Genomic DNA, 27994 nt, shown 5'->3' with positions numbered 1-27994 from the left:
TCCAAAATGCTAATCTTGATCAAGAAAATTGTCACAGCCAGAGAAATTTATTTTAAAATAGAAACATACATACATTAAGCTTAAAACAATCAAATTTTAAACAAAAGGGGAAAAAAGGAGCCATTTGATCCCAGAGTCCACATGGAGTGAATTTTCACACGTACGTGAAACTCACACAGGAGCACATAAAGACCAACCTGGAATGGAACCCTAACCCTCCCTGCCTACGAGGGCTCTGGTGTCTGTGGGGATTGTAGAGGACACCACAGAGACCCATGTCACTCTTGTGCCGAGGGCCGCTGTGACGTGTGTGACACCTGTTAATGTGGGTGGGGGCATAGTGAGTACTTCTGGCTCCTTCCAAACAGAATGGAAGGGGAGCTTAGAAGATGCTGGGAAACGCTCAGAGGGATTTGGCAATGCAGAAGGCGTATCGAGGAAAGTCCCGAGCTTCCAGGAACACCCACTGGTGGCCGTGTCCTGTCCGTGTGGCAGCCCCAGGCCCAGGCTAAGGCTCAGTCTGCGTGGGGTTTCCGCTTGGGCTGCTCCTCATAGGACTCCCCGAACTCGTTCGTTCTGCTCTTATCCACAGGATAAAGCCTGCAACGACACACGAGCTGGCCTAGCCAGGGCTGGGGCGCTGCCCTGCGCTCAGCACAGGCCTTCTGGAGCCACTTTCCACCCAGAAGGCTGCTCGGGCAGTGCAGGAGCCAGGACACAGAGCCACAGGGCCTTGTGCTTGGCGCTGGGCTGCCCAGCCCTCCTCCAGTACTTTCCAGCGGACAGGAAGAGGACGGTAGTCCTGGAGCGGGAGGTTAGAGACCTCCCTGCGGAAAGCTGAGAACGAGCTGATGCCACGGCCAGCAGCTGTACTCGGGCATGCTGTGCTCCACCCCAGTCCCAGACCACTCTGCCAGTGGTCCCTTTCTCTTGTCCCCAGACCTGGGGGACACTGAAAACACTGCCCCTGCTAGGGGGACAACGGGGGCAGGGAGGGACATTGTGTAGTGAAGGCGAAACAAGGTTTCAGCTTTGATGGACCTGCCTCCCACCTGAGCCCTGGGGCACTGACTGGACTCGGTGCAGGTGTGCAGAGGGTCTCAGGAGAAGTGGGAGGTGCTAGTGGCCCCTGGGGCAGGGCGCCTGGACAGCCATCCAAGGCCCACTGGCTGAGCAGAAAGCCCCAGCCGCACCTGTGTCGGAGCACACACTGTTCCGCCATCAGCTGTGTTAGGAACTAGCAGTGGGCTGAACCCATAGCGGGCTGGGCAGCAAGTGCACTCGCCCAACCCCCAGGGGTGCAGCCACCCCAGCCCTGATGAGCACAGGCCACTGGGAACACAGAAGCAGCGCCAGCAACCAGGTGGGAAGGAGCTGGGAGCAGGGCCCTGCAGGTCTGGGGGAGCACATCATCCCAGAGATCGCCCTTCCCTGCCTGGGACATAGGGAGGGGCAAACACAGCCTGTGTCTGCACTGATCTCTGCGGAGGTCCAAGGCACAGCCCCTCCAGAGGCAAAGCTGCCCCAGGAAATCCCAGATCCTGGGTGGGGCAGAGGCAGGGGCAGTACTGGCACAATTGAGGCCAGGCGTGCAGGAGGGGTTGGGGTGAGATCTGCATCTCAGTCTCCCAGAGGCTATAGGTGAGATTTGGGCTCAGAAGCCCTGGTGCTGGTGCTTATGGGCATGGCCAGTATCCAGAAGGAGTCCTTCAAGAAAGCTACTGTCTGCTACCAGAGGGGTACATAGCCCAGCAGCCCAGAGCCTGCCCCACACTGGGACCTATGTCCTATGATTGACTGTCAGAGACTTTATTTAAAAAAAAAAAAAAAAAAAACTTTAAGAAAAAATTGAAGGGTGGGGAGATAGCTCAGTTGGCAGAGTGCCTGCCTTGCAAGCACAAGGTCTGGGTTCAATCCCCAGCACCAAAAAAAAAAAAAAAAAATTGAAAGATTTTTTTCTTAGTTGTAGATGGACAAATAACACCTTTACTTATCTTTATGTGGTGCTGTGGATCGAACCCAGTGCCTCACATGTTAGGCAAGCGCTCTGCCACTGAGCTATAACCCCAGACCCTGCCAGACACTTTAAAACCAGCACGGGACCGGATGGGCCCCGATGGGAAGCACCTTCTCTGTGCGTGGCTCCACACACGGGTTAGGACCAGATGCTAAAGAGACACTCAGGACAGAAGGCAGCAGTGCTACACCCTCAGGATGGAGCAGGTGAGCAATCTCTGGCCTTGTCCATCACTTGCGCCTGGACCCTAGCAGAGGCGACGCAGGAAAACCACCAGCAAACACTCCTGCCCCAGGGACAGAAGAGGCCCTGCAGAGCTGGCCCACTCACCAGCGCTGGTAGAGGTACACCAGAAACACCACATCATCCCTGAAGCAGGCCAGCCGGTGGGACGTGGGCATGGTGATGATGAAGGCAAAGACATCGTCGATGAAGGTGTTGAAAGCCTGTGAGCCAAGGGCGGGCAGGCTGACACCAGGGCGGCAACCCGTCACCTCCCGCACCCAGTCAGCCAGCAATTCCATCACCTCCCGCACCCAGTCAGCCAGCAATTCCATCACCTCCCGCACCCAGTCAGCCAGCAATTCCATCACCTCCCGCACCCAGTCAGACACAATCCCGTCACCTCCCGCACCCAGTCAGCCACAATCCCGTCACCTCCCGCACCCAGTCAGCCAGCAATCCCGTCACCTCCCGCACCCAGTCAGCCAGCAATCCCGTCACCTCCCGCACCCAGTCAGCCACAATCCCGTCACCTCCCGCACCCAGTCAGCCACAATCCCGTCACCTCCCGCACCCAGTCAGCCACAATCCCGTCACCTCCCGCACCCAGTCAGCCAGCAATCCCGTCACCTCCCGCACCCAGTCAGCCACAATCCCGTCACCTCCCGCACCCAGTCAGCCAGCAATCCCATCACCTCCCGCACCCAGTCAGCTAGCAATCCCATCACCTCCCGCACTCAGTCAGGTGCTTCACTGCAGACATGGGGCCGTTGCCGTGACAATCACAGCAGCACTGGAGGCAGACACCAGCGAGCGGAACAACACTGTAGCCCGCGGCCCAGGAACCTGTGTCCCACCCCTGGTTCTGCACATCTGGAACCCAAGGCCACTGGACACTAGAGCAGACCCGCTTGAGCTGGCCCCTCACTCCACCCAACCCTGCTCACGGAGACCCCAGTGGCCGCCCAGGAGGCTGCTGGCTCTGTCCACTGTTCTGACAATGCTGCCGAGCTGGCCTCCCACTCAGAACGCTCCCCTTCCCAGCACAGCAGGAGCCACTGTCCTCGCTGTCTAAGGCTCACAAAGGTGGCTTCGTGACAGAGGCTGTGGGCGGGACAGCAGCCAATGGCACGGGGCGGGCGAGCCTGTCCACACGCTGTGGGGGGCGCGTGGCACTTGCCTTGTAGGTGAAGGCCTTCCAGGGAAGATGCGCCACAGACTTCATCTGCAACAGAAAGACGGCCATGTCAGTCAGGGGCAGCAGAAGGCAGCCCTGCCTGGGCAGACATGAGAAGGCCTCACCTTATAGTTCACGAAGAGCTGGGGCAGCATGAAGAGGAAGCCGAAAGCATACACGCCTGTGGGAACAGAGCTGAGCTGAGAGAAGCCAGTTCCCTTTCTGCCCCACCTGCACCGAGTCTGTCAATCACCAAGAACGATGCAGCTGCTGGCTGGCAAACTCACCAAAAGCCAAGCAGGACACTCTTGACTAGTGCCCTGAGCTTCTGCCCGGGGACCAAGCAAATGTGCGTGCTGGGGCTTCTGGGGGCTGTGAGGACCTAGCCCCACAGGGTCCACACCCTGAGAGCACAGCAGGCGAGGTGCCCCAGCAAGGGAGCCCAGCTGCAACCAGGGCTAGCACACGCAGCCCAAGACAGGAGGGCCGCTGGAGCCTGGCCTGGCACGCAGGCTGCGTGGGGCTGGTGTTCTGGATGCCCAGTTTCTTATTTCCACAAAGAAGGAATAACAGGCAATCTGCTCCAGGCTACAAGTCCAGGGTAGTTGTGGTGCCCGATTCTCAGGCAGGGCAGGGCATTGGCCACTGCAGAGGTGCCTGAACAGATAGGGTGCCTGTTGCACTGGGTCACAGGCAGGAACAAGAAAAGTGGCACCTGCTATAAATATTGTTACTGGAATGAGAAATGTGGACTCACCATTCACGAAGCTGTTGATCAGCCAAGAATACCAACTGAAACAGAAGAAAGAATGTGACCTTGAGGAAACCCTGATTTCCTGTGCCACCAAAAGTGGTAACTTGGCAAAAACCCACTTACGTTAAAACCCTTTTGTGGACACCCAAGCACTCGTGGGCAGCTGGGACACCAAGAGGGCCCCTGTGGCCAGTGGGATGGCTCAAGGGGCAGAGCCATGCCCAGCTGACCCAGGGAGGGCAAGCTCTCCCGCCTTGTTCCACATGATGTCCCCACCCTTCCTGGGAGCCTGTTCGGACCAAAGAGAATCTGCATACGAAACCCTCTTCACGCAAAGTAGGCTCAGGGGAAGAGAGGCCACTCTGCGCTTCCACTCTGACAAGACTTCCAGGGAGCTGCACAACCAGCTGCCTGTGCAGAGCTCTCGACACGGCGTCCCTGGCCAGGGCCACACCGCCCACCTGCCCGCCTGGCGCAGGGCGCGCTCTCCCCAGGCCCTGCACGCTCACGTCCAGCGGAGCGCCGTGTGGTCCTCTCCACCCTCTCACCTCCGCCCTCAACAGCAGTGCTGCAGCAGAGCACGCCTGCACTTCCTGAGCTGGAAGGCAAGCTCAGTCCACTGCCTGAGTGCAGGAGCCTCAGCCTCGCTGCCCAGGCTGTGCCTGCATTTCTAGGACCTGCTCCCACAAGCACTCAGGACCCCGAGGTGAGGGAGGGGTCCCAACATCTCCACATCACAGAGCCGACAGGCCCAGCACCAGGGGCAGAAAGCTCGCCACACTGCTCTTAGTCCAGTACCGAGAGCAGGCTGTTCAGCAGGGAAGTGCACCCCACCTTTTATACTTGATGTTCAGGAGCGAGTAGATGGCGCCCCCAACACAGAGGGGGTAGAGCAGGTACGACAGGTACTTCATGGCCTGCAAGGGACAAAGGAAACTCGCAGTGAGCGTCCCACGCCTCAGACACCTCTGTGGACACATCTCTGCAACTTCAGGACAGTGGCTCCATGGCAACATGGCAAAGGTGGGTACACGTGACCACGCCTCTGCCAGAAGCACAGGACCCAGGACCCCAAGGGTGAAGCTGAGCAGAGCCAGCTGGTTCTGACTCAGCAATAGCGAACAGACCCATGGCAGACTGCACACCAGGACGGGACCCAGACACCTGAGAGCCCCGCTGAGGCTGCTGACTGGGCAACGCAGTCACGTCACCAAACACGTCTTTCTGACTTGAGCTCTGTTGCAATTTCAATAAAAACCAAAACGTGCTGACGAGCCCTAAGGCAGAAAATGGAAACCATGTCTGCAGAAACATCTGCTTGATCTGACACTTCCAGCTCCCCTGCAGCCATGGGAAAGGAGGTGGCTAGTGGGACAAGCTCATGAATGACCTTCCCAGCTGCACAGGTGACGCCCTGGGCTGTGCCTGCAAGGGCTGGGAGCTGGGGAGTTCCTAGAGGCCGCTCCTTCCTCAGTAAGAAATGCAAGCCCACGGGTGCACTTCTGGAGTCCTGCTCAAGACGAGGCCGTTGCCCCGCAAAAGACAACTGCCTTGGGTGCGTCCACGAGGGCCCAGTCATCCTGGCTTTCAGACTGCAGGTACGTGGAGGTCCTGGCTCGCCCTGTGGCTTACCTGTGTGTCGTATTCCTCGGTCTTCCTCTCAGATTCACTGTAGGTGCCAAACTGTTTAAGGTCAAGATACGATAACGTCAACGGACTCAGGAAGGACGCTCTGCACAGGCAGAACAGAGCTGCGAAAGGTGTCGTGGCCATAGAGCCACCCTCAATCCAGGCAGTGACCCCGACCCAGTATCGCAACGGGCGTTCAGTCCAGGCTGATGTGTCCAGGGCTGCCTCTGCCTTGGGTTGGCCTGGGCTGTGTGGGCCACCTCTGGAGCCTTGTGGGCCATTTCCCATTCCCAGAGCTGCTGGTTTCACAGTGGGAACCGACACTCTGAAGTCAGGGAAGGTGGAGAAGCCACCGGCTAGATGTGAGACGTCAGCCCATCTCAACCTGGGAGCAGGGCCATGGCAGACAAGGTCCACAACAGAGCACAGTGTGTGCCATTAGCACACACCTCACTCAAGCGTGTTCAGGAGACTGATCATTGGCCTGGTTCTGGGCAGCCGTGGGAACGCATGCCAGCCGCAAACACAAAAGCACCCAAGCCCTGCGGACCAGCACATCACTTCCTGCAGGCTTACTCAGGTGTGGAGGTGTGGCCCCTGCTTTTAATAAGGTTGACACTAGGCTTTCTGACCAAGGAGTTCTCAGGGAAGAAAATCAGCAACTCATGAAGAAGCCAACATCAGCCCTGCTCAGGACGCCACCAGATGGGAGCTGCAGGGACCCGGGGCGCGGTGCCCACCCACGACAAGCTCTCTTCGGAGAGCTGGGCCCGACTGGGGACGTCACCAGCACACCCACACAGGTAAGTGTGCGGGCCCAGGAGGAAGAGGAGGCCGGATCCGGTGCAGCCCGCAAGCCGCGGAGTCTCACCTGGAACTCGGGCCTTAGGCCTCTCCAGGCCACCGTCATCTTCAGTGCCTTCTTCACTTTCCAAAGCTGCGGGGAGAAAACGAAACCTTGCACATGTATGAATCTGAGACACAAGAGTGAGCAAGTTGGACAGGAGGGACGGGACCCGGCGCTCACGGTGCTACTGCCCAGCCCATCTCTGCCGGCCCACAGCCCCTTCTCCCTCCGTCTCTCGCGGATCTGCACCTGTACTCAGGGGGGTCTGCCGGGTGGATCCTGCAGCCACTGCTCAGCAGATGAAGGAAGATGCCACTCTGCCTGCCCCAAACTGGCCCCAGCTTTTCCCTAGTGCCCAGACAAGCACTGGCCTGCCCCTGGCCCTCCCTGGATGCACTTCCTCTTGGACATCTCTTACTGAGGTCAGGCCTAGCATGTGGGGGTGGGTTTCCACACTGCGATGTGGTGGTCACTGCCCATGGAGCTCCTGTCACCGAGGCTAGGCCTCTTCAGTAAGCACCTGCAACCACATGAGCAGCCGCAGGAGGGCTCTGACTCACGCCTGGCTTCTCACCCTGGTCTTCTCCCTGTGCGCAGCCCAGCACTTCTTTCAAGGCCCCTTCCCACAAAGCTCCCTCTGCTGACCAACAGGCCAAACCACGGGTGACAGTTTACTTGGGCTACTCTTCACATGGCCATCCTGTCTCAAATCCCAGTCAAAACACAGACTCCTTGAGGCCACGATGTCGTGCAGCCCATTGAGCACGTTAACACAGGTCCTGCTACCACAGGTCCTGCCTGACGGACGTGCCTGCACGTCATGCTCCCAGGCCCACAGCATTTCTAAACATGGAGCCTGCATGGGTGAGCCTGCCAGTCCTCAGGGCAGGTGTGCAGGTCCTTGCAGAGCCCTGTGGTTCAATAATCAGGCAGGTGACCATGCACTGAAGTCTGTGGGCCTCACACAGGCCCCAGCGTCCACCCAGAGCCAAGCAGTGCCCAGACTCACCTCGATGGCAGCCCCGATGCCTGCTGGGACCAGCACCAGGAGGCTCGTTTGCTCGTCCAGCAGGAACAGGAAGATGACCACGGTGCTAAAGCAGCGCCAGAGTACTGGGGACATGGGGGCTACAGTGAAGCAGTGCCAAGCCACTGGCACAGACCCCACTTGTCACAAGCACCTGTACCTCCACCCACCTACCCCCCGCACAGCTTCGATCTCCCCTTGTCCATGTAGCTCTGTAGTCAAGCTCTTGCTCAGTGTACACAAGGCCCCAGGCTCCATGCCCAGCACCATCCCTGGCCACACACTTAATTAAAAAAAAAATAACAATCACTCAGCTCTGGAAAATGTTCTAAAGGATTACTAGAGGGGCTGGGCTGTAGCTCAGTGGTAGAGCGCTTGCCTAGCATGTGTGAAGTACTGGGTTTGATTCTCAGCACCACAAAAAAATATGTAAAATAATAAAAATAAAACTTCGCGTGGCCACAAAATGAGTACCGGCTAGGTGCACGCGTGAGTGTGTGAGTGACAGCGGTAGAACTGGCACAGGCACAGCAGGTGTGGACTAAAGCCGAGGGCCTGGGACGCCCTCTCTCCAGCACCCTACTCTTCTGTGACAGGCTTCTCCGATGAAGCTGTATTTTCTCCTTTGCAGGCTGTACTGTGAAAACCACTCAAGCTTGTTTTGCCTTCCGTGGGGCCTGTCACGTGGAGGGCCACAGCGACCCTGGACTCAGTTGGAGGCCCCCTTTTCCAGAGACTCAGTGACTGTGTGGGGCCATCCGAGTACCCAAGGTGCAAGAAAAAACTTGCCTTTTATGATTGAGGGACTTAATCCAGTCTGATCCCCTACAGCCACACCCAACTCCTAACCAACTGGGACTTGCCCAGTCACTGACCCTTCTGGAAGGTCAGAAGAAGCTGCTGTTCACCAAGGCAGGGGATGTGAAGTTCAAGTTCCACATCCACACCCAAAAGCAACCACAAGTTCAGGCACCTTGTCCTCCACCAGGCCCTGGCCAGCCCTGGCTCTTGCCTGTGGCTTCAGTGGTCCCGTCTTCTGTGGTATTCCAGGTTTCCTAGATGCTCAGTGCCTGGGTTTGGGCTGCCTGACCTAAGAGGCGTCTCAGCCAAGCAAGACAAGCACTGTCATGGGCGTGGGCTGCAGGCCCATGGGAGCACAGAGCGTGCCTGGGAGCAGGCAAGCCCGCTCCTGGCCTACCTGCTTTGCTGGACATTCCAAGCTCCTGGCCTACCTGCTTTGGTGGACATTCCAATCATGCTCTTCTTTTTCTTCCAGAAACTGATGTCGTTTTTAAATGCCAGGAAATCAAATAGGAGCTGTAAAGAACAGACAGGAGGCACCTGTACTGAGTTGCTCCTTCGACCCCAAGCACCAGGCAGCCTACAGAAGTCCTGGGCCCGAGCCTCAGGCTGAGCAAGACATGCCTGTGCCCTGCAGAAGCCACCCACACTGGCCCATGTGCCTGAGCCACGGAACCTGGCAGGGGGCTTCACCAGAGCACTTGACAAACACGGGTTTCAGTCCAACTGTGGGGAGCACATGTGGCATCATGGTGTCTCCTACTGCACTGAATTCTAGGGTGCCCAGGAGTGAGGCCAGCTGGAGGCCCTATTGTTCTCAGGCACCAACACCCAGGGGAGTGGCCCGTCTCTCACTGTGTAGAAAACACCAGCCTGTCCTCAGACACTGGCTTTTAATAGAAGTGACATCTACTTTCTCATTTGGCTCAGGAAGTCTGGCTTCACTGGCACCCGAGGCACCTCCTTGCCCTCTATCCCACTGTGAGCCCAGCGCACTGCCACGTGGCACGGCAGAATGCCAAGCAGTTCTAGGCTCCCTGTACAAAATCGGACTACATGTGCAAACTGACTTCCAAAGATGAGAATCAGAACACAGGACTGTACAGTGAAAGATGCTATTTTACAAAGTTATGAACTAACCCACTAATACAAACACTGCTCAACACGGTTTAGAATTTCTTTTGCAAAATGCCTCCAAAGCAGCTAAAGCCCAGCATCCCTCAGGCTACGGTCAGCATACCCCTGCCTGAGCTTGAGAGGCCATCGGACGCCAGCAGTCAGGGATGCTGACTGCTGGCTGACACGGGAGGAGGCCATGGGCTGGGTAGTGCCCACAGGCCTGAAGGTTGCCTGGTCCCCAGGGGGACGCGGGTGCTGACGAGCACCCCTGCCTTCTCTGTCACTCCCTGACAAGCACACAGGAGACGACTCACGTGAAATGCCGCAACAAAGAAGGTCAAGGCCAAGAAATACAGGTTGGTATCTACAAAAATCCCCTTCACCTCGTCAGCGTCCTTCTCTGAAAAGCCTGCAAGGAAGAAACAGGTCACGATCCAGAGGCGCGGCTCCGGCCATCGACGCAGCTGTGCTCACAGCACCTCCACCTCCTGGGAGTGTGACTGTGTCTGGAGTCATGGACTCGAAACACCACATGCCAAGTCAACCCTCAGGGTCACTTTCAAAATGGGAGGAGATCTGGCAAGTCTGGCAGTAAGGACACAGGGCGAGGCACTGCAGCAGGCACGAGGCGGCGCTGCAGGCCAGCGCTGGGTGCCAAGGAGTCCTCCACAGACAGCGGACAAGCATAGCTCCCATTACCAACACCCCAGCTGGGCCCAGTGCAGCCCAGGACCCAGAGGCACCCACCGAACTGCTGCAAGGAGTAGACGGCATCCTGCATGTGGATCCAGAAGCGCAGCCGCCCCAGCGAGATCTTGTCATAGGACACGGTGAGCGGCAGCTCTGTGGTGGAGCGGTTTATGACCTGCCAAGAGACCCACAGATGAGCACCCACCCCTGCCCGGAATGACAGTGCCGCCATGAACCTCAGGCACACCTGAAGCTGTGCATGGCCACAGTCAACAACCCTGGCAATCCCACCTGTAGCCCTGCACAGCTGGGGTCATGACACGTGGATGGCGCAGCAGGTCCTGCAGGAGCACCTGCTGGAGAGCTTGCTCCTCACACTGGGCTCCTTCCGCAGCATGGGCTCCTTGGGCCTGTCTTAGAGCAGCACGGGGCCCACCTCCGATGCACTATTCCTGTTCTCTCCATATACAAGTCCCAGGTGTCCCTCCTACCCACATCCTCAGGAGTCCTGCAAGCCTCCGGGCATGGCCAGTGCACACATTCCACATCACTTCCTGTCCTTCTGAGCCACACAAGCCCCAATGCCTTGGGAGACGAGACTCACCACCAGCATCATCAGGAGCCCAGTAGGTTTGACAGCTGAGCTGCAGAGCAGGCATAAGCACCACCCTAGTGGCCACAGCCCTGTCCTGAAAGAGCCTGTGGGAATTACTCAGCCTAGACCTTGGCATGTGGCTGTGTGGGACAGTGGAAGCTACAGGAAATGCATGATGCACCTGCCCCGTGCTTACTCCCTAACCTCTGCAGAACACTGCTGGTGTCAAGAGCACAGTGCATGCGGGGGACCTGGCAACCCCAGGCATGCACAACCTGGCTCAGGAGCCAAAGCTGGGGAAGCCCAGAGTGCAGGCATCTCACTGCAGACAGGTGGCAAGCCTCTGGCTCCCTCAGGCTGCCAGGCTTGTCCCAGGGATGCCACTGGCTGAGGCACCTGACAGGCTTGGATGCCCTCTAAGGATGGCATTCCTCTGAGAAGTGGCTCAAATAAGACGAAGCAAATGCCATGAGAGGGTGCTCTGGAGGAGGCCAACTGCCTAGACCCCCGCCCTTCTGTCCCAACAGGACCTTTCCCACAACATGCAACACAGGACCCCTCCAATGTGACCAACCACTAGAACACAAAAGTGCTGCAGACACTGCCCTGGTCCTCTACCTAGACAGACCTGTGGACAGACACAGGGGCACCCACCGACAACAACACAGTCACCAGGCACTGCTTCCCAAGGGTACCACTGGGCCACAACAGGTGACCACAGGCTGCCTCACAGTTTACAAAGCACTGCCTGTGTTTCAGCAGAAACCAGGTCAGGGAAAGGGGGGGTGGGAGCTGACCAGATCTGCCGAGCACACCTGCCCCCCACCCAATATCGTGTCATGGAGGCAGTCAACACTCCAGGGAACAGAGTACACTGCACTGGGACCTTGAGGTCTGAGCAAAAGCTGTACAGAGGGCCAACCATCCTGAGCTGCAGACAGCAGCAGAACGCAGGGGGTAAAGCTCCCACTTTCCCAGTCGTGGCTTCCTCATCTGTACAGCAGGAAGTGCCCACTCCAGTTACTCATGTCTTGGCGTGAAGATCAGCTCTGGCTCATGGTGAGTGCTCATGAGTGATGGACACAGCCCCAGGAGAGGCAGGGCAGCTCACCCACAACCCCCGTCCTGTGTTCTAACCCTGAATGACCTCCTTGTGAAATAGGACTAGACGCAGCTCCTGGTGGCAGGACTGCTAGAACGTAGACACAGCCTCAGATGGATGGAGCGAGTTAAGTATCAACTGTTATTATTCCCCCATCACCAGTCAAAGGTTGGCCTCCCCCCCCCCCCCCCAAAACCAAACTTGCTGTCTCTGGGAGAAGAGTGTCCTTACTGCCTGTTACGAGAAGCACCAGGGCCCAGAGCAGCCACTTCTCCACCTCCATGGGTACCTTATTCTTGCCCACGGCCACCCTAGGAGTGGGGGCTTCCTCCTGGGTGGGCCCTCCTCTGGTCCGGCTGCAGGACCAGCCCCAGGAAGGGGAGCCTGGCAGATGCTTCTGAACAGACCTAGTCCTCACCTGAGGAACAGACACAGTTTTTCAAACAGAGCTCTGAGTGCTAACACCTAACCTGAACAAAAGTCCTCACCAGTGAGCCAGGACGCCCCGGGGACCCAGGGCAGCCACCAGCAAGCCAGGTCTGAGTGCTCCACCCCACTATGAGCTAGAGCTCTGAACCCAGAGTCCAGGTCTTGCCTCGTTCCCTGGTGTACCATGAATAGCAGCTGCAAGATGAGAAGAAAGCACGGCTCACCATCAGATCCTTCACCCGGTTGCTCAGCTGGTCGATGAACAGGATGGGGAGGTAGTGCACTGTCTTTCCCAGCTGCACCCTGAAGGTGGAGTGTCCAGATCAGTGTGCTGCCTCTCCAAGGCACCCCACCCAGCATCACCCTCAACTGCACCTTCACTGAACTCCAAGATACAGCCTTTTCAGACAGAAGCAGATGCTAAGGGTGGAGGATGACAGTGGCAGCTACACGGGAAGCCCCACAAGGTCCCCAATGGAGGGAACTAATGGGAACAATCACATGCAGGGGCCAAGGACCCACTGGTATAATGACACAGAGCGATCCCACGAGGCAGAAAGAGAGAGGAAATACCACCTATGTGCTAGGAGGCGGCCCACACCTGCTGTGGGCTGCTAGGTGGCGAGGCTGTGGCAGTAGGGGCTTTGCATCAGGTGATCCACCCTCCCTGTGCAAACCAGGTATACAAAAGACACGTTCAAAAATAAGACTGGCTTCAAGAGGATAAAAGCCCCACGACTACTCTAGGGCAACCACTTATGAGAACAGCGGACCAACGTAGCTCAGTCCCCCAGAAGCCACACGACGGCATCTGGGCACATGTGGGAGTTAACCAACAATGGTGTGCGATGCTACAGGTGAATTTTTAGTTTAAAATAGCTGAGTGAAAAAGCCTGTGCAATTCACAGCCGGGAGGTACACCAATAGGACGAAGTCAGGGCAGTCGGGTCTCACTGCTGCTTCCCGTCTCTGCAGAGAGCAAATGGCAGGGTGAACTAGCTGGGATTCATTTTTGCCAAATCCTTTCGGGCAACCCTGTTCAAGTGACTTCTGGGAGCTGGACAAGGAGCTAGGAGTGGCAGCCAGTACCACTGAGGTCCCTGCCTACAGTCTGTCCAGGAGCAATTTCTCTCACCAGGTCCCGTCAACACTTACATCTTCATGTATCGATGCACGTCGGCAGGCAGGGAGGACCCATCGAAGACGAAGTCATCCACCATCACATTCAGCGTCAGCCGGGGTCTCCAGTGAGAGACAGGCTCATCCAGGGCACTTGATGGCTTCTTCTCTGATTCAATCTGCTGCTAAATGAGAAACAGAGGCCAGGCTAAGACAGGATCAGGGCTGCTAGGTGGTCAGTGTCTCCACCCCAAGAATAGCTACCCAGACTGGTACAACAGGAAGGAGAAATCAGTGGAGGGGCTTGGGGACCCTGGACTGCTCTGACCACACCCTCCCTCCTTCCCAATGGTCATGTGGTCACAGATCCCAGTGACCCCACCTTTGGGGTCCTCAGGCTAAGCAGGGCCACTCCTATGATTCTGACAGGACAGAGTCTGAGATCTTGGGGGCAGAGTCTGCTGCAGTGCAGATCTGCAGGTAACATGGCCCTATGGGTTTCAAGGAGACTGCCAAGGAGAAGCTGCCAAACCAAGAGCTGTATGAAGATGTGCTAAGGATCAGCACCCATTCTAAATAACTCAGAAACTCTGAGCCATGGGAAAATCTTAACTGTATCTCAGACCTAGCTGATAGATCATAAAGTGTGAATTCACCTTATTTCCTTCCAATCAATAGTTCATCTATAACAATCTGTATTGAAAATGGTCTTCCAAGTTGTAACAGCCCATGTTCATTCGGCATTTGCTATAGAATTCCCGAGGCCACTCCACACCCACCGCTCATGGACTCCTTAGGATGCCCCGAGAGGGCCTCCATGCCCATGAGAAGGACATAGAGGTCTGCGTATAAGGGCAAGAACAAAGTGGGAAGGGCTTTCAAACCTTGCTCTTCATCTTGACTGCTCCACCTCGCTGTGCCTGGAAGGCCCAAATAGCTGCTTCCTAAACAGATGCTGTCTTTCTTGTTTTGTACATTACTCCCCTCTACTCAACAGGAGCCCATGTGTCAGACTTCCCTTGTTTTGTCCAGTCTCATTAGTGATCAGGTGTGTGACATTTAGTTTTTCTTTGCACATATGGCTTTCTACAGGTAAAAAAACAACTTGTGCCTACACTTTTCCTATAATTTTGAATTACAAGCTTAACATACATGTCTGCTCCCACATGCAGCACAGTTTAAGGAGAACCCTAAGTGATGACTGCAGAAGAGAGAGACAAGCTCTGCAGGATGGTCTCCCCAATCCCTGGCAGGAGGGGACACAGGGTCCATGGCCTGAGAGGGAATCTGGGTAAAGAATGCTAGGCATCGCTTCTGCTGCATGTCCTCAGTTTGACGTAAACCTTATCTGCAAACTTGGGGAAATGATTCAGATGAAGATATACGTATGCTAGCAACATCCAAACTGCTTTACTTCCCAACAGTAACCCTGGTTCTAGATGGAAGCTGCCCTGCAGACACAGGTGCACGCACCCTGAGCAGGAGGCACAAGTCTGCTGTCAGTCATCTGTGAAGACCCTCACCTGTGAAGCTGACTCCCCAGTGAGCAGGTTGACTTCTTCTGGCTTGGGGATCATGTATGTAGTCAGAGGGCTGATCAGGTGTACCTGCTTCCCGTCATGCCAGGGCAGAATTCCAGCGTGATGCAAGAAAATATAGGCATACAGTGTCCCGTTATTTCTTGTTTTCTTTGGTACAGAAACGTTAACTGTCCTGAAACAAACAAAACACTCATTTCAAATACACGTGTGTCGCTGTGTTTATATTCAAATGCAGCCTACTCAGATGCCTTCAGAGATGATGTGTTTCACATCAACTAATTTTAGTTCAGAACTACTAAAAATGAAACTCACCTGCCCCTAACTTAACCAAATCCTGAATGCAGACGTGTCCTAAGCATTTTGAAAAACATAGGCAACTATTACTAAAGGTGAATGAGGGGGCACTATCCACCTCCATTTCACGAGGCTCAGAGAGGACCGTAACTCACTAGAGAGGCCAGGTGGAAACTGGCACTGGGCCTGTCAGAGGACCAGCTGATTTTTACAGCACACTAAGATAACATGACTCAAAAGTAACAGAGGCAGAGGCTAGGCCCCAGTCTCACAAACCAAGTACAACCACAAATGCTGCTTCTCTGGCACTATGAAGAAAGCACAGAAATATTTCATGTGGGCAGTTATTTGGTTTGCTGCATTTTTTGAAGAAAACATGGGAAGTTAGTAGTCACAAGACAGACTTTCAGGGCTCTGGTCAGCTCTTGACTCTCAAACCAGATGGAGGTCTCACTGGCAGGTGATTCCCTGGCTTCCGCCCAGGAGCCCAGCTCTTTGTGAACATGCCACAGCTCAAACACCACACTGGATTCCGTGAAAACTCACATATTCTACTTGCTTATCACAACATTGCTTCCTGCTTTCTTTTACAAACTTGAGGCCAGAGTTCTAAGTAATTCCTTTTATTAGGAGAAACACAGGAACACAGGATGCCTTGCCACCACATCAGCCGAGGACATCTAGCAGGATATCTGAGTGACTCTCCTCGTGAGTGGGTGCTGGGCTTTTCGCCCCTCCTCTACAGTGGCATTTCAGGTGAATGCACACTCCCAAGGGGGCTCAGAGAGGGCTATAGGAATCTGTTTCAGGAGAACTCCTCTTCCAAGCTCAGAAATCAAGACCGTTACTATCTGCCTTTGGTAACTGGCATCGTGCCCGGCAGTGGCAGTGTCCATGTCTGTGAAACTAAACCCAACACAGACGTGTTCCGAGTATTTTGAAAAGCACAGGCAGCTCCAACTGAAGGTGAAAGAGCCAGCACTTTCTGCTTCCACTTCACAAGGCTGAGGGAGGTCTGTAACTCACCCAAGATTGGCATGTGGGCCTGACCTATGATGTTCTTTACCTGGCACCCTGCCTCCAGCTACCTGAAGCTGGCTGATTAGAAAACATCCATTACCTCCTGGGCAGTGCAGACAAGAAACAAGAATCTTGAGGATCAAATCATTTTAATAATTACATCTGTTGAACTTTTATGTCAGAGTTATGTTTCAAAGGGTAAACTGCATGTTCATTTTAAAAAGTTCCTCTGCATAGCTGGACCGTTTCACTGACTTAGTTAGGGTCACTTAGATTTCCTACACAGCTTTCCTCCACCCGTCTCTCTTCCCTACTTCCACTAGGTGGACACCTGCTTCTCTGAAGACTCCTGGCTGCTGCTTGCTGCATCAGACACTGGGGTAAGGTCCCTCCTAAACATCATAGGCTACTTTTGGTTTGAATGTTTACACATGTTCCATCCTTTTGAAGGTATCAGGCAAAACTGTGTCTGAGTCAGCCTCGTTATGTACACAACACTAAGACCAACACCACAGCACTCTGTCCCACGCACCTTTCAAATCTGGACTCCACATCAAAGTCTTCCACGTTCAAGACCAGGTCCACGTTGTTCTCTGCACCAAGGCTGGACCTTGTGGTGGTGTACACACTCAGCTGGAAAGGGGTGGAAAGAAAGTCAGTCTGCAGGGCCCCCGGCAAAAACATACACAACTGAGCTGCAGAGAGCAGGCAATCTGACAGGTTGCCTCCTAGAAGGCAGAATCCTGCCTGGTCAGGGTGGAAGTGTGCAATGTGTCAGTGTAAAGAAAAAACCTGCCAAAGCCCAAGGCTGGCTGGAGACCCATAGGCTGGGGAAGAAGGTGTCTGGGCGGGGTGACACCAGGAGTAACACTTGCAGCCCATCTGCAGCAGGACAGCGGGCACTGACACCAGCGACCTGGGGGCAGCACATGGGGACTCCAGGAGGCCAGGCCAGGAAGAAGCCCCGCCCGGCTCTCACTGGGGCGCCACCAGGACACGGGGACAGGGCCTGGAAGCCCGCGCCCCACGCCGGATCACACGGGCCCCGGAGGGCCACAGCGAGGGGCCCCGCCCGGGCCCGGCTCACCTGCAGTTTGGGCCGCCGCGCCAGGTAGGGCTGGATGCAGTTGGCGTCGCCGGCGCACGGGCGGGTGTAGACGATGCCGTACATGACCCAGCAGGTGTGCACGACGTACACCACGAACACGCCCACCACCAGGCTGGTGAAGGAGCTGCGGCCGCTCCACATGGCGCCGCCGCCCGCGGCCCGAGCGCGCCGCCCCGCCGTCCCCGCAGCCGGCCGCCGCTCACGCGAGAGCCGCCGCGCGCCGCCGCCACCGCCGCCGGGGAACGAACGCGCCGCGCGCGGGCCTCCGGCCGCCCCACATACTCCCGCCGCCCACACCTGGCGCCGCGGGATTCGCCGGCCGCCGCTTCCGGGCTCCGCGCCGCCGCCGGAAGTGGACGCGCGCGCGGCCCCCTGGGAGCGGGGCTCGGCCGCCGCCGGCCCACGTACGCGCGTCCGCACGTCGGGGGCGCGTCGGTGACGTCACCCAACTGCGCCGGCCTCCCGGAGTGCCTCAGGGTCCACGCGCCCGCCGGTGCGCGGGCAGGGGCTGTTCGGGCCGGCGGGTCCTCGGGAAGCGTGGGCCGGCGGTGGCGGCCGGGCGTGGGCCTGGGCCTGCGGGGGCCTGGGGCCAGGTTTTCTTGCTGCCCCCGCAACATGCGGAGGGTGGCGTGAGGCCACTGGACGGAGGCCGCACAGGGAGGCCGGTGCTGATCTCGCGGCCCTCCTCTGCGTCTGAGATTATAGCGTGAAGTTTTTAAAAAAGAGCCGCGCGAGGGGCTGGGGAGATAGGTCTTTGGTAGAGTGCTTGCCTCACAAGCACAAGGCCTTGGGTTCAAATCCCCAGCACCGACTCGGGAGGCTGAGGCAGGAAGATTCCAAGTTCAAGGCCAGCCTGGTAACTTAGACCCTGTCTCAAAATAAATAAAAAGGGCTGGGGAGGTAGCTCAGTGGTAAGTGCCCCTGGGTTCAATCCCCAGGACCAAAAGCGAACAAAAAAGAATTTGACTCACAAAAGTTAAACGCCTGATTTCTTGGGTATGTGGGGGTGGGGGTGGGTGGGGGGGTTGTTAAGATATTGGTAACAAAAATAAGAATGGCTGCAGCATGCTCTAAAGAGCAGAACTTCCTGAGCCTTAGAGGCAGCTGGCCACACAGACCTGGTGCGGGGAGAGGGGCTCCAGAGGGAATGCTGTTCCAGGATCTAATGACACTTTGCAGCTTTGAGAAAAGCTAGTGTGGCCGGATTGCCTCTTGATATGGACACTCCAACGGACTTGCAGAATTTGACATCCCCCCGCTTTTTTTCCCAGTCAGTCTCCAACCACTGGATTTACCTGGCTCCTGTTCATATTTTGCAAAGAATGGCTTCTTTTTGCAATGAAGCCTGGGTCCTGCTCACCCTCTGCAGAGGGTAGGCTAGTGTCTAGCTAATCTTGGTTGTCCCAATTTGCAAATCTCTTGTGTACCCAAATAAAACTATGCTTCATTTTAACCTTATTTATGATTTCTTTGTTTATAACATAAAGCCAGCATGGGGACAGGCAAACAAAATAAGTGGAACCGCTGGGGCCTGCCAGGGCCCAGAGCAGTGGTCTGCAGAGGTCCTCCAGGAGAAGAAAGCCAGGGCTCCCATTTTCCCAGGCTGGATGGCAGTCAGAGTAGGTGGGAGAGGGGCGACTGCTAGGGAAGGCTGAAGGCAGGGGCGGTTTCAAGCTACCAAACACTGCAGAGCTGAGCCTGTTTGCATCAGTATTGTAGTGGTGTCTAACTGAACCCTGTGTCTCCATCCTTCCCTCAGTCTGTCTCACTGCTCAGCAGACCTGTTAAAAGAAAAATGGAGACTCCTGATACCCTGATGGACATTCATCCCTAGCAGGCTCACAAGCAGGGTGGCCATGCTGATGTCTGCAGGCCGTCTTTGTGAAAGGTATCCTGCCTGCTCCCCAGGGACAAGTAGGGGCCCTTACCAGGCAGAGATGTGCCCCAACCCGACCCCGTACAGCGATCACTCTTGCTGCTGCAGTCAACCTGTGGATGATGTTCTGGGCCTTGAGGTTTGCAAGTGATGAAAGACCCACTGCAGCAACTAAGCATAAGGGGATCGGCAGGTCTAGGGGTTGTGGTCTCACGTCACCCGAGGGTCAGGGAGCAGCCAGGTCTGGAGCTGCCAAGCCCCGGGAGCTCTGGGGTATGGTTTCATTTCTCCAGTTCAGATCTTCAGTTGCCTTATTTTCCTGTTAGGTTCCGGAACTGTTCTCCGAGCTGGAATCAGAATGATGCCACCTGGATCAGTCTTCACCTCGGGTCATCTGTGGTGGCCTGTGGAAGAGGATGTTTGCCCTTGGTGGTGGGGGATAGTGGAGAGAGGAGGAACCCATGCAGCTGAGCAGACATTCTGAGGTCTGCTGCAGAGGGTTGGGCTGACACCACCCTCTTCCCTGCTCAAGTCCACCTGGGGAAAGGGCACTCGGATCTGTCTGGCAACTACAGCGCCCAAGCTGGGCTGCCGCTAGTCACAGCAGCATCTGGCGGCATTAGAAAAGTGACTGGAAATGAGATTTTCGACAAGGCCTTGGAGAGAGTTAGAGGAGGGTGCTGTCTGTCACCCAGGAGAGCCCCTTAAGTCCCTCACCTCCGATTCTTCTCCCCGACGCGGCAACTTCTCACTCAGTTTCTGGAAGGCTGGAAGGCTGCCCCAGACTCGTTGACCTCCCCTGTCCCTCTGCCAACCAGGCTCCCTGTGCACTGGGCAGCTGGGTGCAATTAAAGGCAAGGTCGCCATGCCTCTCAGGCAGGGGAAATTATTTGTCCCTGTCCCCTGCATGGCTTTAGCCTTGCGAGCTGACACTGGCCCCGCTCCAGCCACCCACGGGGACAAGGCCGGCCACATCTCTGACGTTCTCCAGACCTGTGAGAATCGGGCATTCATGTGCATGGCCTCCATGCTCATAGAACCCCCAACCTGCCAGTCCTGCTCTATCAGCCCCTCGCTTGAGGACCCTTAGGCAAAGGAGGCTGTTAGTACATGAAATGGCCAGAACGTTCCAGAAGAGAGGTAAAGTAGCTGGGCCAAGCTGTCCTTGTTCACCATGAGCCCTGACGGCGGCTCATCTGGTAATCAGGATGCCTGAGGAAGTACAGACTCCAAGACCCCCAGTCCCTCTGTGAAGTCCTGGGCCACGGACACTGAGCCCCTCCCTGCTGCCTTGGGCAGGGGAGGGTGTCTGTGAGGACAGGCGCCCTGTGGCATGGGTTGGGAAGGACAGCAAGGCGCCTGGCCTGGCCTGCTGGGCTGGGAACACACCCCCTCCCCAGGGTTTCTGGCGTGCATTCTGAAGAGCACAGGCCTTACCTGTGAGGAAGCGTGTGAGCCCACATTTGGTCATGATCGAACTTGCCTTTGCAGGCTTGGAGAGAAGGGCTTCTCCATCTGCTGCCTGGTCCTGGGGGTGGTCCACAGCCGGCCAGTGCTTCAGGGCAGTAGCAGCTGTCCTCTTCCTAACCAGGGGCTGGTATCAGAGAGGAAGGTCGCGTGTGGTTGGTCTGGAGTGTGGGGGTGGGCTCTCAGGCATCCAGACACAGGCCTTCCATTCACTGGCTCAGCCATGCATGCAGCATGGATGTGGTCTACCAGGGCTATCACCCACACGATGGTCCAGCTCCCTAGAAGGAAAATCAATGAGATTGGGGGTCTTGGCTCTGGAGCACACAAGCCCTATTATTATCTTTCAAAGAGCCAGACCAGCTTCCCACAGAGCTTTCAGTATGACTCGGTACTGGGGGTTTGTAGTTACCTCCAGAAGCCTATTTTTGAACAAATAAGAGATTCTATTCTCTGGAGCACATGGGGAGCTAAACCGCATTGACAGTGGTAGACTCAAGGAAAGGACTCCCTTCTGCAGCAGGGAGAAGCCTCTGCCTGGCCGCAAGACGGCCCTATCAGCTCCACGTGGGAGCCCCTCCTGCATCCAGCCATCTGCTGCCGCTGAGACTGCCCCTGGACAGAGCACAACAGTGACCCTCTGGACCCAGCCAGGGGCTCCTCAGGCACTGGCCGTGGGTACCAACAACACCTGCCTTCCAGACATGGCCAAGTCATAGGCTGGTCCAGCACCTGGCATGCCCCAAGACATGGTGTCAGGTGGCTTAGGAAGAAGAATCGCCACATGGAATCCGTGTCCCAAGGCCTGTTCATACCATGGTTCAATTTGGTGCCCTGGGGCCTCAGGACGGGGGTGATGCTTGTGCCTTTATGCTGATGAAACAGGTGGGACTCCTGGGTCTGGGGTCCGGCTCACGACACTGCTGAGCTTTGCACTTGCCCCCTGCAGAAGAAAGCTGGGAAGTGCACATGGGAAGGGATCTGCCCAGTGCCCCTTGCCATCCAGAGGACTCAGGACCTGACCTCATGGGCACCTGGGACCTCCAGAGGTCTCAAGCCTTGGGAGGGGTTAAGAGCCCTCCCCAGGAGCAGGAGGTGGGGTCCCACAGGGACAGAAGGATCCGGCGGGTGTCTCTGATCCTGGCTGCCCGGGGCAGGGACCCTGTGTCCCCTGAGGGCAGACAGAAGCTGGGAGTGTTGGCACTCTCCTCCCCAACCCGAAGCTCAGGGCACCAACAGCTGACCGAGCTGCGCTGGTGATGCGTGAGGTTGGCGGGGCCGCGGATGTGCACGAGCAGAGAGGGCACAGGTCTTGCCTGCGTGGCTTCCTTCCACCCGCTCCATGGGGCTCTGTGGTGCCCACTGACAAGGGAGAGATTCTGAGATGTCCTGGGCTTGGTCACGAGGGCCCGAGGATGGGGGAGTGGACAGGGGAGGTCCATCGGTCAATGGCTGTGGGCCAGACCACAGGAGACCACTCCACGTTCCCCAGTGTGTGACGAGACCTGACTGGACTAGGCAGAAGGCAGAGCCTCGGGCACCGAGGGCGGGGCCTGCACCCAGCGGCCCTGGCGTGGTGCCTGCACCCGTCCTGGCCCCACCTCGCGCCCCTGAGGCATGAACTCCTGCCCGCTCACTACCACCAATGAAGAGTCCACGTGGATTTCTGCTGCAGACTTTCACTGCAGACGTGCTCTTGGCTCTCAGGTCCAGGGATGTTTTCCCAGCGAGTGTCTCTGCTGCCAGAGGCGGCAAAGCAGCTTCTCGGCACACTCTGAGGACAGACTTCTCAAGCCGTGGTCTGTCTCGTGGGCACATCATCGGGGCCTTGTGGTGTGCCAGTGGCACGCTAGGTAGGGCCAGGCCGGCTAGGGCCTGTGGGCCTGGGCCCTCCCTGCAGCTCCCCTCGTCCCAGCGGCAGGGGTCCTGCAAAAGACCAGTCCCCCAGCCCTCCTCCCACACAGCGAGCCCCGGGACTGAGGGGCGTACCACAGCAGCGGACCTGGGAGAACGGACACACAGGCTGTGACCAGGGAGCACCAGGACAGTACTTCCACTGACCCCAGCCACGGGCTCTAAAGTCCCCTGTTCACACTTAAAATAGGACCATGTACAGATGGATGGCAAATCTGTGCAATTCTAAATTTTAGATTTTTTTGGTTGTTGTAGGACCTTTATTTTATTTATTCATTTATATGTGGTGCTGAGAGAACCTAGTGCCTTACATTTGCTAGGCAAGTGCTCTATCACTGAGCTACAATCCCAGCCTGTTTTTTTTTTTTTTTTTTAATTAAAAATTTTAAAGGCGACTGCAGTGTCACATGCCTATAATCCTTGATTCTTGGAGGCTGAGGCAGGAGGATCACAAGTTCAAGGCTGGCCTCTGCAATTTAATCTTCAAAATAGAATACGAAGAACTGGGGATGCAGCTCAGTGATACACTCACACATAAGACCCTGGGTTCAAGGCCCAGCACCAGAAGGATTAAGCATCGTGAATGACACATAATAAAACTAAGACTGCCTTCTCTGTGGAGCGTCCTCTGGTGTTTTGATCCACGTGGACGTCATATGTCCTGTTCAGATCGGGCACACTCCTCCTACACCTCTCGTTTCTTTGTGCTTGAAGACACAGAATCCTTTCCTTCAGCTTTGGCAAGTTGTGGTGCATGTCTATAGTCACCCTCCTGTGCAACAGCACGTGGTTTCTTGCGCCTGCCTCCCTGGGCGTGGTGCCCATTGGTCTGCCTCCTCTCTTCCCTCCCTGCTCCTATGACCTCTGGTAACCACCATTCTACTCCTGACTTCTGTGAGACGGACTCCTGGCCTCCACATGAGTGAGGTCACCCGGTGCCTGCTGTCTGTGCCTGCTTATTCAACTTAACATATGATCTTCAGTTCCACCCTTGATTCTGCAAATGACAGCATTTCATTTTTATGACTGAATAATATTTCTTTGTGCATATACACCACATCTTTTTCCTCTTAATCTGCTGCTGGACCCTTGGCGGCCTCCAGCTCTTGGAGGCAGTGAGTGTGGAGTGCAGACCTGTCCTCCAAACACGATCTCATTCCTTAGATGCGTGCAGGAGGGACGACTGGATCTCCATACCATTTTCCGAAATTCCTTTCCTCAGAAGGATATTACATAGCGATTAAAGAGCCCCACTGCTGAGAGCAGCCTCAGAGAGCAGCCGCCGGTGGTGAGGGCCTCTCCCCACCTTCCTCCTGGTCATCGAATGCCGGTCCCCAGACTTGGCTCTGGGCCCTGTAAATTCCACACCTGGCCCTGATGTGGCTCCTCCTCCTTGGGGGCTGACCGTGTCACCTGTTCTCCAGGGCCACTAGGGCCTGCAGCTCCTCCTTCCCCAGCCCACCCCCATTGGGACTCCCTGGAGGTGGCTAGGCTACTGTTCCCTCAACAGCAGGGACATGGGCTGCTTTTCTGAAGGTCCAAGTTTAAATTGTTCCTCTAGATTTTGTAGAAAGTCCTTTCCCTCACTTAAGTTCTTGAATTCTCACCTGTCTCTGGGCCTTTGACCCACACTTCTTTCCTGGGAAATAAGCTGGTGTTGATGGACCCCGTCCCTTCTTCTGGAAGACTTGTGTGCATCTACCTCTGTTCACGAGGTCCCCCTCCACCTCTCCCTTCAGCAGACCTTCCTTCTCCTCTTTCCCTGGCTCTTTCCTTGGCCCTGGACATCCACAGAATCTGTGCTGTGTGTCTGGCTGCTGTTGTCTGTCCCTCCCAACCCTATCTCCCACCTACAGAGAGAGTTCCAGCTTGAAGGTCTTGGATACAACTGTAACCGAGGGACCAGGTGCTGTGGCGCATGCCTGTAATCAAATTGCCTTGGGAGGTGGGCGCCGGGTGGAGAGTTCAAAGCCAGCCTCAGCTACTTAGTTAGGCCATGGGCAACTTAGCGAGACCCTGTCTCAAAATAAAGAATAAAAAGGGCTGGGAATGTGGCTCAGTGGTTAAGTGCCCCTGGGTTCAATCCCATAATAATAATAATAATAATAGTAATAATAATAATAATAATAAAGTGCATTATTCTACCTTCTTCCACTTAGTGTAAGTTTTAGTCACTTTTTTGCTGCTCTAAGGGACCCAACAAGAACAATTTCAGAGGAGGAAGTTTATCTGGGGGCTCACGGTTTCAGAGGTCTCAGTCCACAGGCAGCAGCTCCATTCCTTGGGGCTCAAGGTGAGGCTGAACAACATGGCGGGAGAGTGTGGCGGAGGGAAGCAGCCCACAAGATGATCAGAAAGCAGAGTAAGCCTCCACTCTCCAGATACAAATAAATACCCCATAGCCACACCCCCGTGCCCACCTCCTCCAGCCACACCCACCTGCCTCCAGTTACACTCCGTTAATCCCACCGGGGAGTAAGTCACTGACTGGGTTGAGACCCTCACAACCCAGTCATCCCTCCTCTGAACCTTTCTGCACTGTCTCACACGTGAGCTTTTGGGGGACACCTCACATCCATGCCATAGCAGTATACATTTTAGTTCTTGTATTTCCAGAGATGTTTTAGTAAATGTCTCGCTGCACCCCATTAGCAGTGTCCTGGAAACTCTGCAGCAGCCTTGTGTACTCCAGAGACTCCTCTGGGGCCACATGTCACCTTCCTCCCTCCTGTAGCCTTCAAAGACCATCTTTGTTGCCGCCACCTGCAGCTGGAGATGTCCGGAGGGCCCTGAAATGCGAGCCGTGTGCAGTGAGTTCTCGGCATTCAGGCTGCTCTAACGCGTCCTCAGCGGAGAACAGGGGCCCTTTGCTCGTGGCCTCTGGTTCCTGCTAATTTGTTCTTGAGTTTTGCTCGTATTGACATTGGCTCAAGGCCTCCCCCTTCTTTTAGAGGGGTGCTGAGTTTGCCACCCTTCCTCTCAAAGTCTCCCCGACTTGAACTGAGCGGAAATCAGACCACGGCTGCCAACACAGAATCCCTTCGGGAGCTGGGCATGGCGGTGTGATGCTGCCACACCCTGGCGAGGCTTCCCTGGGGCCAGCGTGTGCAGACGTGCTCACCATCACAGACCTCCACTGAACTGACCCGGGTCCCATGTCCCTGCCAGCCTCTGGGAAGGGGTTAACCAGAGCCCCAGGACCGGTGGCCAGGCAGACTGCAGAGGGGGAGCTCTGGGGAGATGTCAGGAACTGAGCGGCAGAGGGAGTCCCCACGGATGTGTGTTCCCAGGACGCAGGTGGGAGAAAGAGTAGGAGGAGAGGGGGCCAGGCCTGGGTCTGCAGGAGGCTCAGCCTCCCTGAGCACCGCCGGGAGCCGGCGTGTCCTCTGAGGGGCTGGGGCTGCCCTGCTGTGGACACCTGCTCACGCCCTCCCGGCGGTGCAGCAGAGCGGGAGGGCCCGGGCAGGCCCCAGCACAGGTGGGGCAGGGCTGGGGCAGGAGTGCATTGGGACCAAAAAGCCGGTGGGCAGGACCCCCACTGACTCGGGCTCTGCATATCGAAGGGAGAAGAGAGGGAAGAGGGCTGGGCCGTAGCCCAGCGGCAGAGCACCTGCCTAGCACGTGTGAGGCACTGGGCGCCATCCTGAGCGCTACATAAAAACACACAAGTAAATGAAAGCATTCTGTCCGTCTGCAATGACGAGAAGCTCAGAAAGAGAGAGAAGCAAGGCGTCTGAGCACTGCACGGAGCCACGTGGCCAGTGGTTTCTTCAGCAGCAGGTCCAGGCAGCCCAGAGTCCACTGCTGACCAGCTCACGTTCCTCTGCTGTTCTACCCTGTGGCCCACATGTCGCCTGTCCCAAGGGAAAGACTTTGCCAAAGGGCCACTTGGGAACTGGAAGCATTGGGGCTTTGGCTGGTGTCCTGCAGTCCTGATGACTAGGTCAGGCTGCGAGTGCTGCCAGGGACCCACAAGCCTGTCTGTCTGCCCACCTCTCCAAGGTCTGCCTGCGCCTGGCCCTCCCAACTTGCACAAGCAAATGCACGTGCGCATGCACACACACACACACACACACACACACACACACGATTTGTGCACCACTCCTCTGCACTCAGACTCCAGGATCTTGATCACAGTGTCCGTTGAGCCAGCATGTGGCTTTGTTTGGAACATCGTGGTTTCTGGCTCTTGTCCTTGCATGGCCTGGGCCCCCTTGCCATGTCGTCCCTGTCCTGGCTGCCAGGGCCACTGGCATCTGTGGTGGGGAGGTGATGTCATCTCCTCCAGCGAGGCCTTTGCTTCAGGTGAAAGGCACGAAATGCCATCCATTTTGATATCAAGTCGATACATGTGCTGCAACAGGGGTCACCGTCCTTCTAGGACAGGATATTCCATCGATTTTTGAAACGATTTTTACAAGTTGTTAATACTGCCTGGCATTGCACTTCGGAGACTGGGAGGATGTGGTGAAGTCCATCTTAAAGGGCAGGGCGCTCAGGGCCACTCACACCCAGCACCCATTTTCTGGCTGAAAGAATGGAATGGTGTGTGGACTCTGAGCACAGGCCGCCCTGAGAGGAGCCGCCAGCCAGGGACCCCAGGGAAGCTCTGGGTTTGTGCTCGCGAGCCTCCCTTGAAACCAGAAGTGCCAGTTAGGAGCTGGGTACCCAAGCCCAGTGGGGAAGGGACGCTGGTCTCCACTCCATGTGGAGGGCTAGGCCTCTTCCCCAGAATCACGGGGGAAATAAAGCTTTGGTGGTGGGACTCAAACTTCAGTCAGAGGTGAGCTAGGCCCTGTTTCACGGGTCAGTGGTCCTTTTGAAGAGATGAGCTTTGGCCCTGGTGACTGTGTCCGTGGCAGATCTGAAATGATGTCCTCAAGGAGAGGCCTGGCCTGGCTCATGTCAGCGCTGGAAGGATAAGTGCTCTGTCGATTCCATTGACGAGACTCACTGGTCGGGTTGGGAGGGCATGGCCTCCACCTCTGGAGCGGACCGCAGCTGTGAGCTCCCAGCTCCCTGTCCTCCAGCAGAGGAGGACTTGTCTGCAGTCCACACCCGGCCCTGGACCCCCGAGGAATGGCACAGCTCCAGGACAGAGACCGAGGCCACTGTGAGGAGGTCTTGAGAACCCTTCTGCTGGTGCAGAGGTTTGAATTCCAGGTGGGGATCCCATGAGCTGTGGAAGAGAAGAGGACCTGCAGAGGTGCAGTTTTGACGATGATCTTCTTGGGACAACTGGACAG

The 27994-nt window shown here is 56.3% G+C and overlaps 1 protein-coding gene and 1 long non-coding RNA gene across 4 annotated transcripts; one reads left to right on the top strand and one right to left on the bottom strand.

The window, feature by feature from the left end:
• Nucleotides 1-28: 28 nt before the first annotated feature.
• On the bottom strand, nucleotides 29-17846 carry CLPTM1L (CLPTM1 like). Of its 2 annotated transcripts, none has more exons than XM_079143497.1 (17): nucleotides 17471-17846; nucleotides 16916-17016; nucleotides 15052-15241; nucleotides 13565-13713; nucleotides 12634-12712; nucleotides 10341-10458; nucleotides 9908-10002; nucleotides 8906-8990; nucleotides 7656-7759; nucleotides 6671-6736; nucleotides 5803-5853; nucleotides 5005-5087; nucleotides 4174-4208; nucleotides 3542-3597; nucleotides 3420-3464; nucleotides 2348-2463; nucleotides 29-600 (listed from the first exon to the last, which is right to left on the bottom strand). In XM_079143497.1, the coding sequence occupies exons 1-17, from the start codon at nucleotides 17630-17632 to the stop codon at nucleotides 516-518; spliced, it is 1620 nt and encodes a 539-aa protein (XP_078999623.1). In that variant the 5' UTR covers nucleotides 17633-17846; the 3' UTR covers nucleotides 29-515. The 2 variants fall into 2 exon arrangements, with proteins under 2 accessions (XP_078999623.1, XP_078999624.1); XM_079143498.1 differs by having other exon boundaries at nucleotides 13565-13710.
• Nucleotides 17847-18300: 454 nt separating this feature from the next.
• Nucleotides 18301-21533, top strand: LOC306664063. 2 transcript variants are annotated; one of them, XR_013764624.1, is made up of 3 exons: nucleotides 18301-18402; nucleotides 19251-19379; nucleotides 20859-21533. It is a non-coding gene; the product is annotated as an uncharacterized lncRNA (long non-coding RNA). The 2 variants fall into 2 exon arrangements; XR_013764625.1 differs by having other exon boundaries at nucleotides 18763-19379.
• The last annotated feature ends 6461 nt before the right edge of the window (nucleotides 21534-27994 follow it).

The sequence above is a fragment of the Sciurus vulgaris genome, assembly GCF_902686455.1.
Source record: "Sciurus vulgaris genome assembly, chromosome: 6".
In the NCBI taxonomy this organism is placed as follows: Eukaryota; Metazoa; Chordata; class Mammalia; order Rodentia; family Sciuridae; genus Sciurus; species Sciurus vulgaris.
The sequence above is the reverse complement of the archived record's forward strand: the minus strand, read 5'-3'. Positions and strand labels throughout refer to the sequence as shown.

Excerpts from the sequence above, each read along its gene's own strand:
- CLPTM1L (XM_079143497.1), bottom strand. The coding sequence starts at position 17,632 with ATGTGGAGCGGCCGCAGCTCCTTCACCAGCCTGGTGGTGGGCGTGTTC. Across the intron at positions 8,991-9,907 it reads TCTTTGTTGCGGCATTTCAC|CTCCTATTTGATTTCCTGGC; the intron begins GTGAGTCGTCTC and ends TGTTCTTTACAG. Across the intron at positions 5,854-6,670 it reads GCCTAAGGCCCGAGTTCCAG|TTTGGCACCTACAGTGAATC; the intron begins GTGAGACTCCGC and ends GACCTTAAACAG.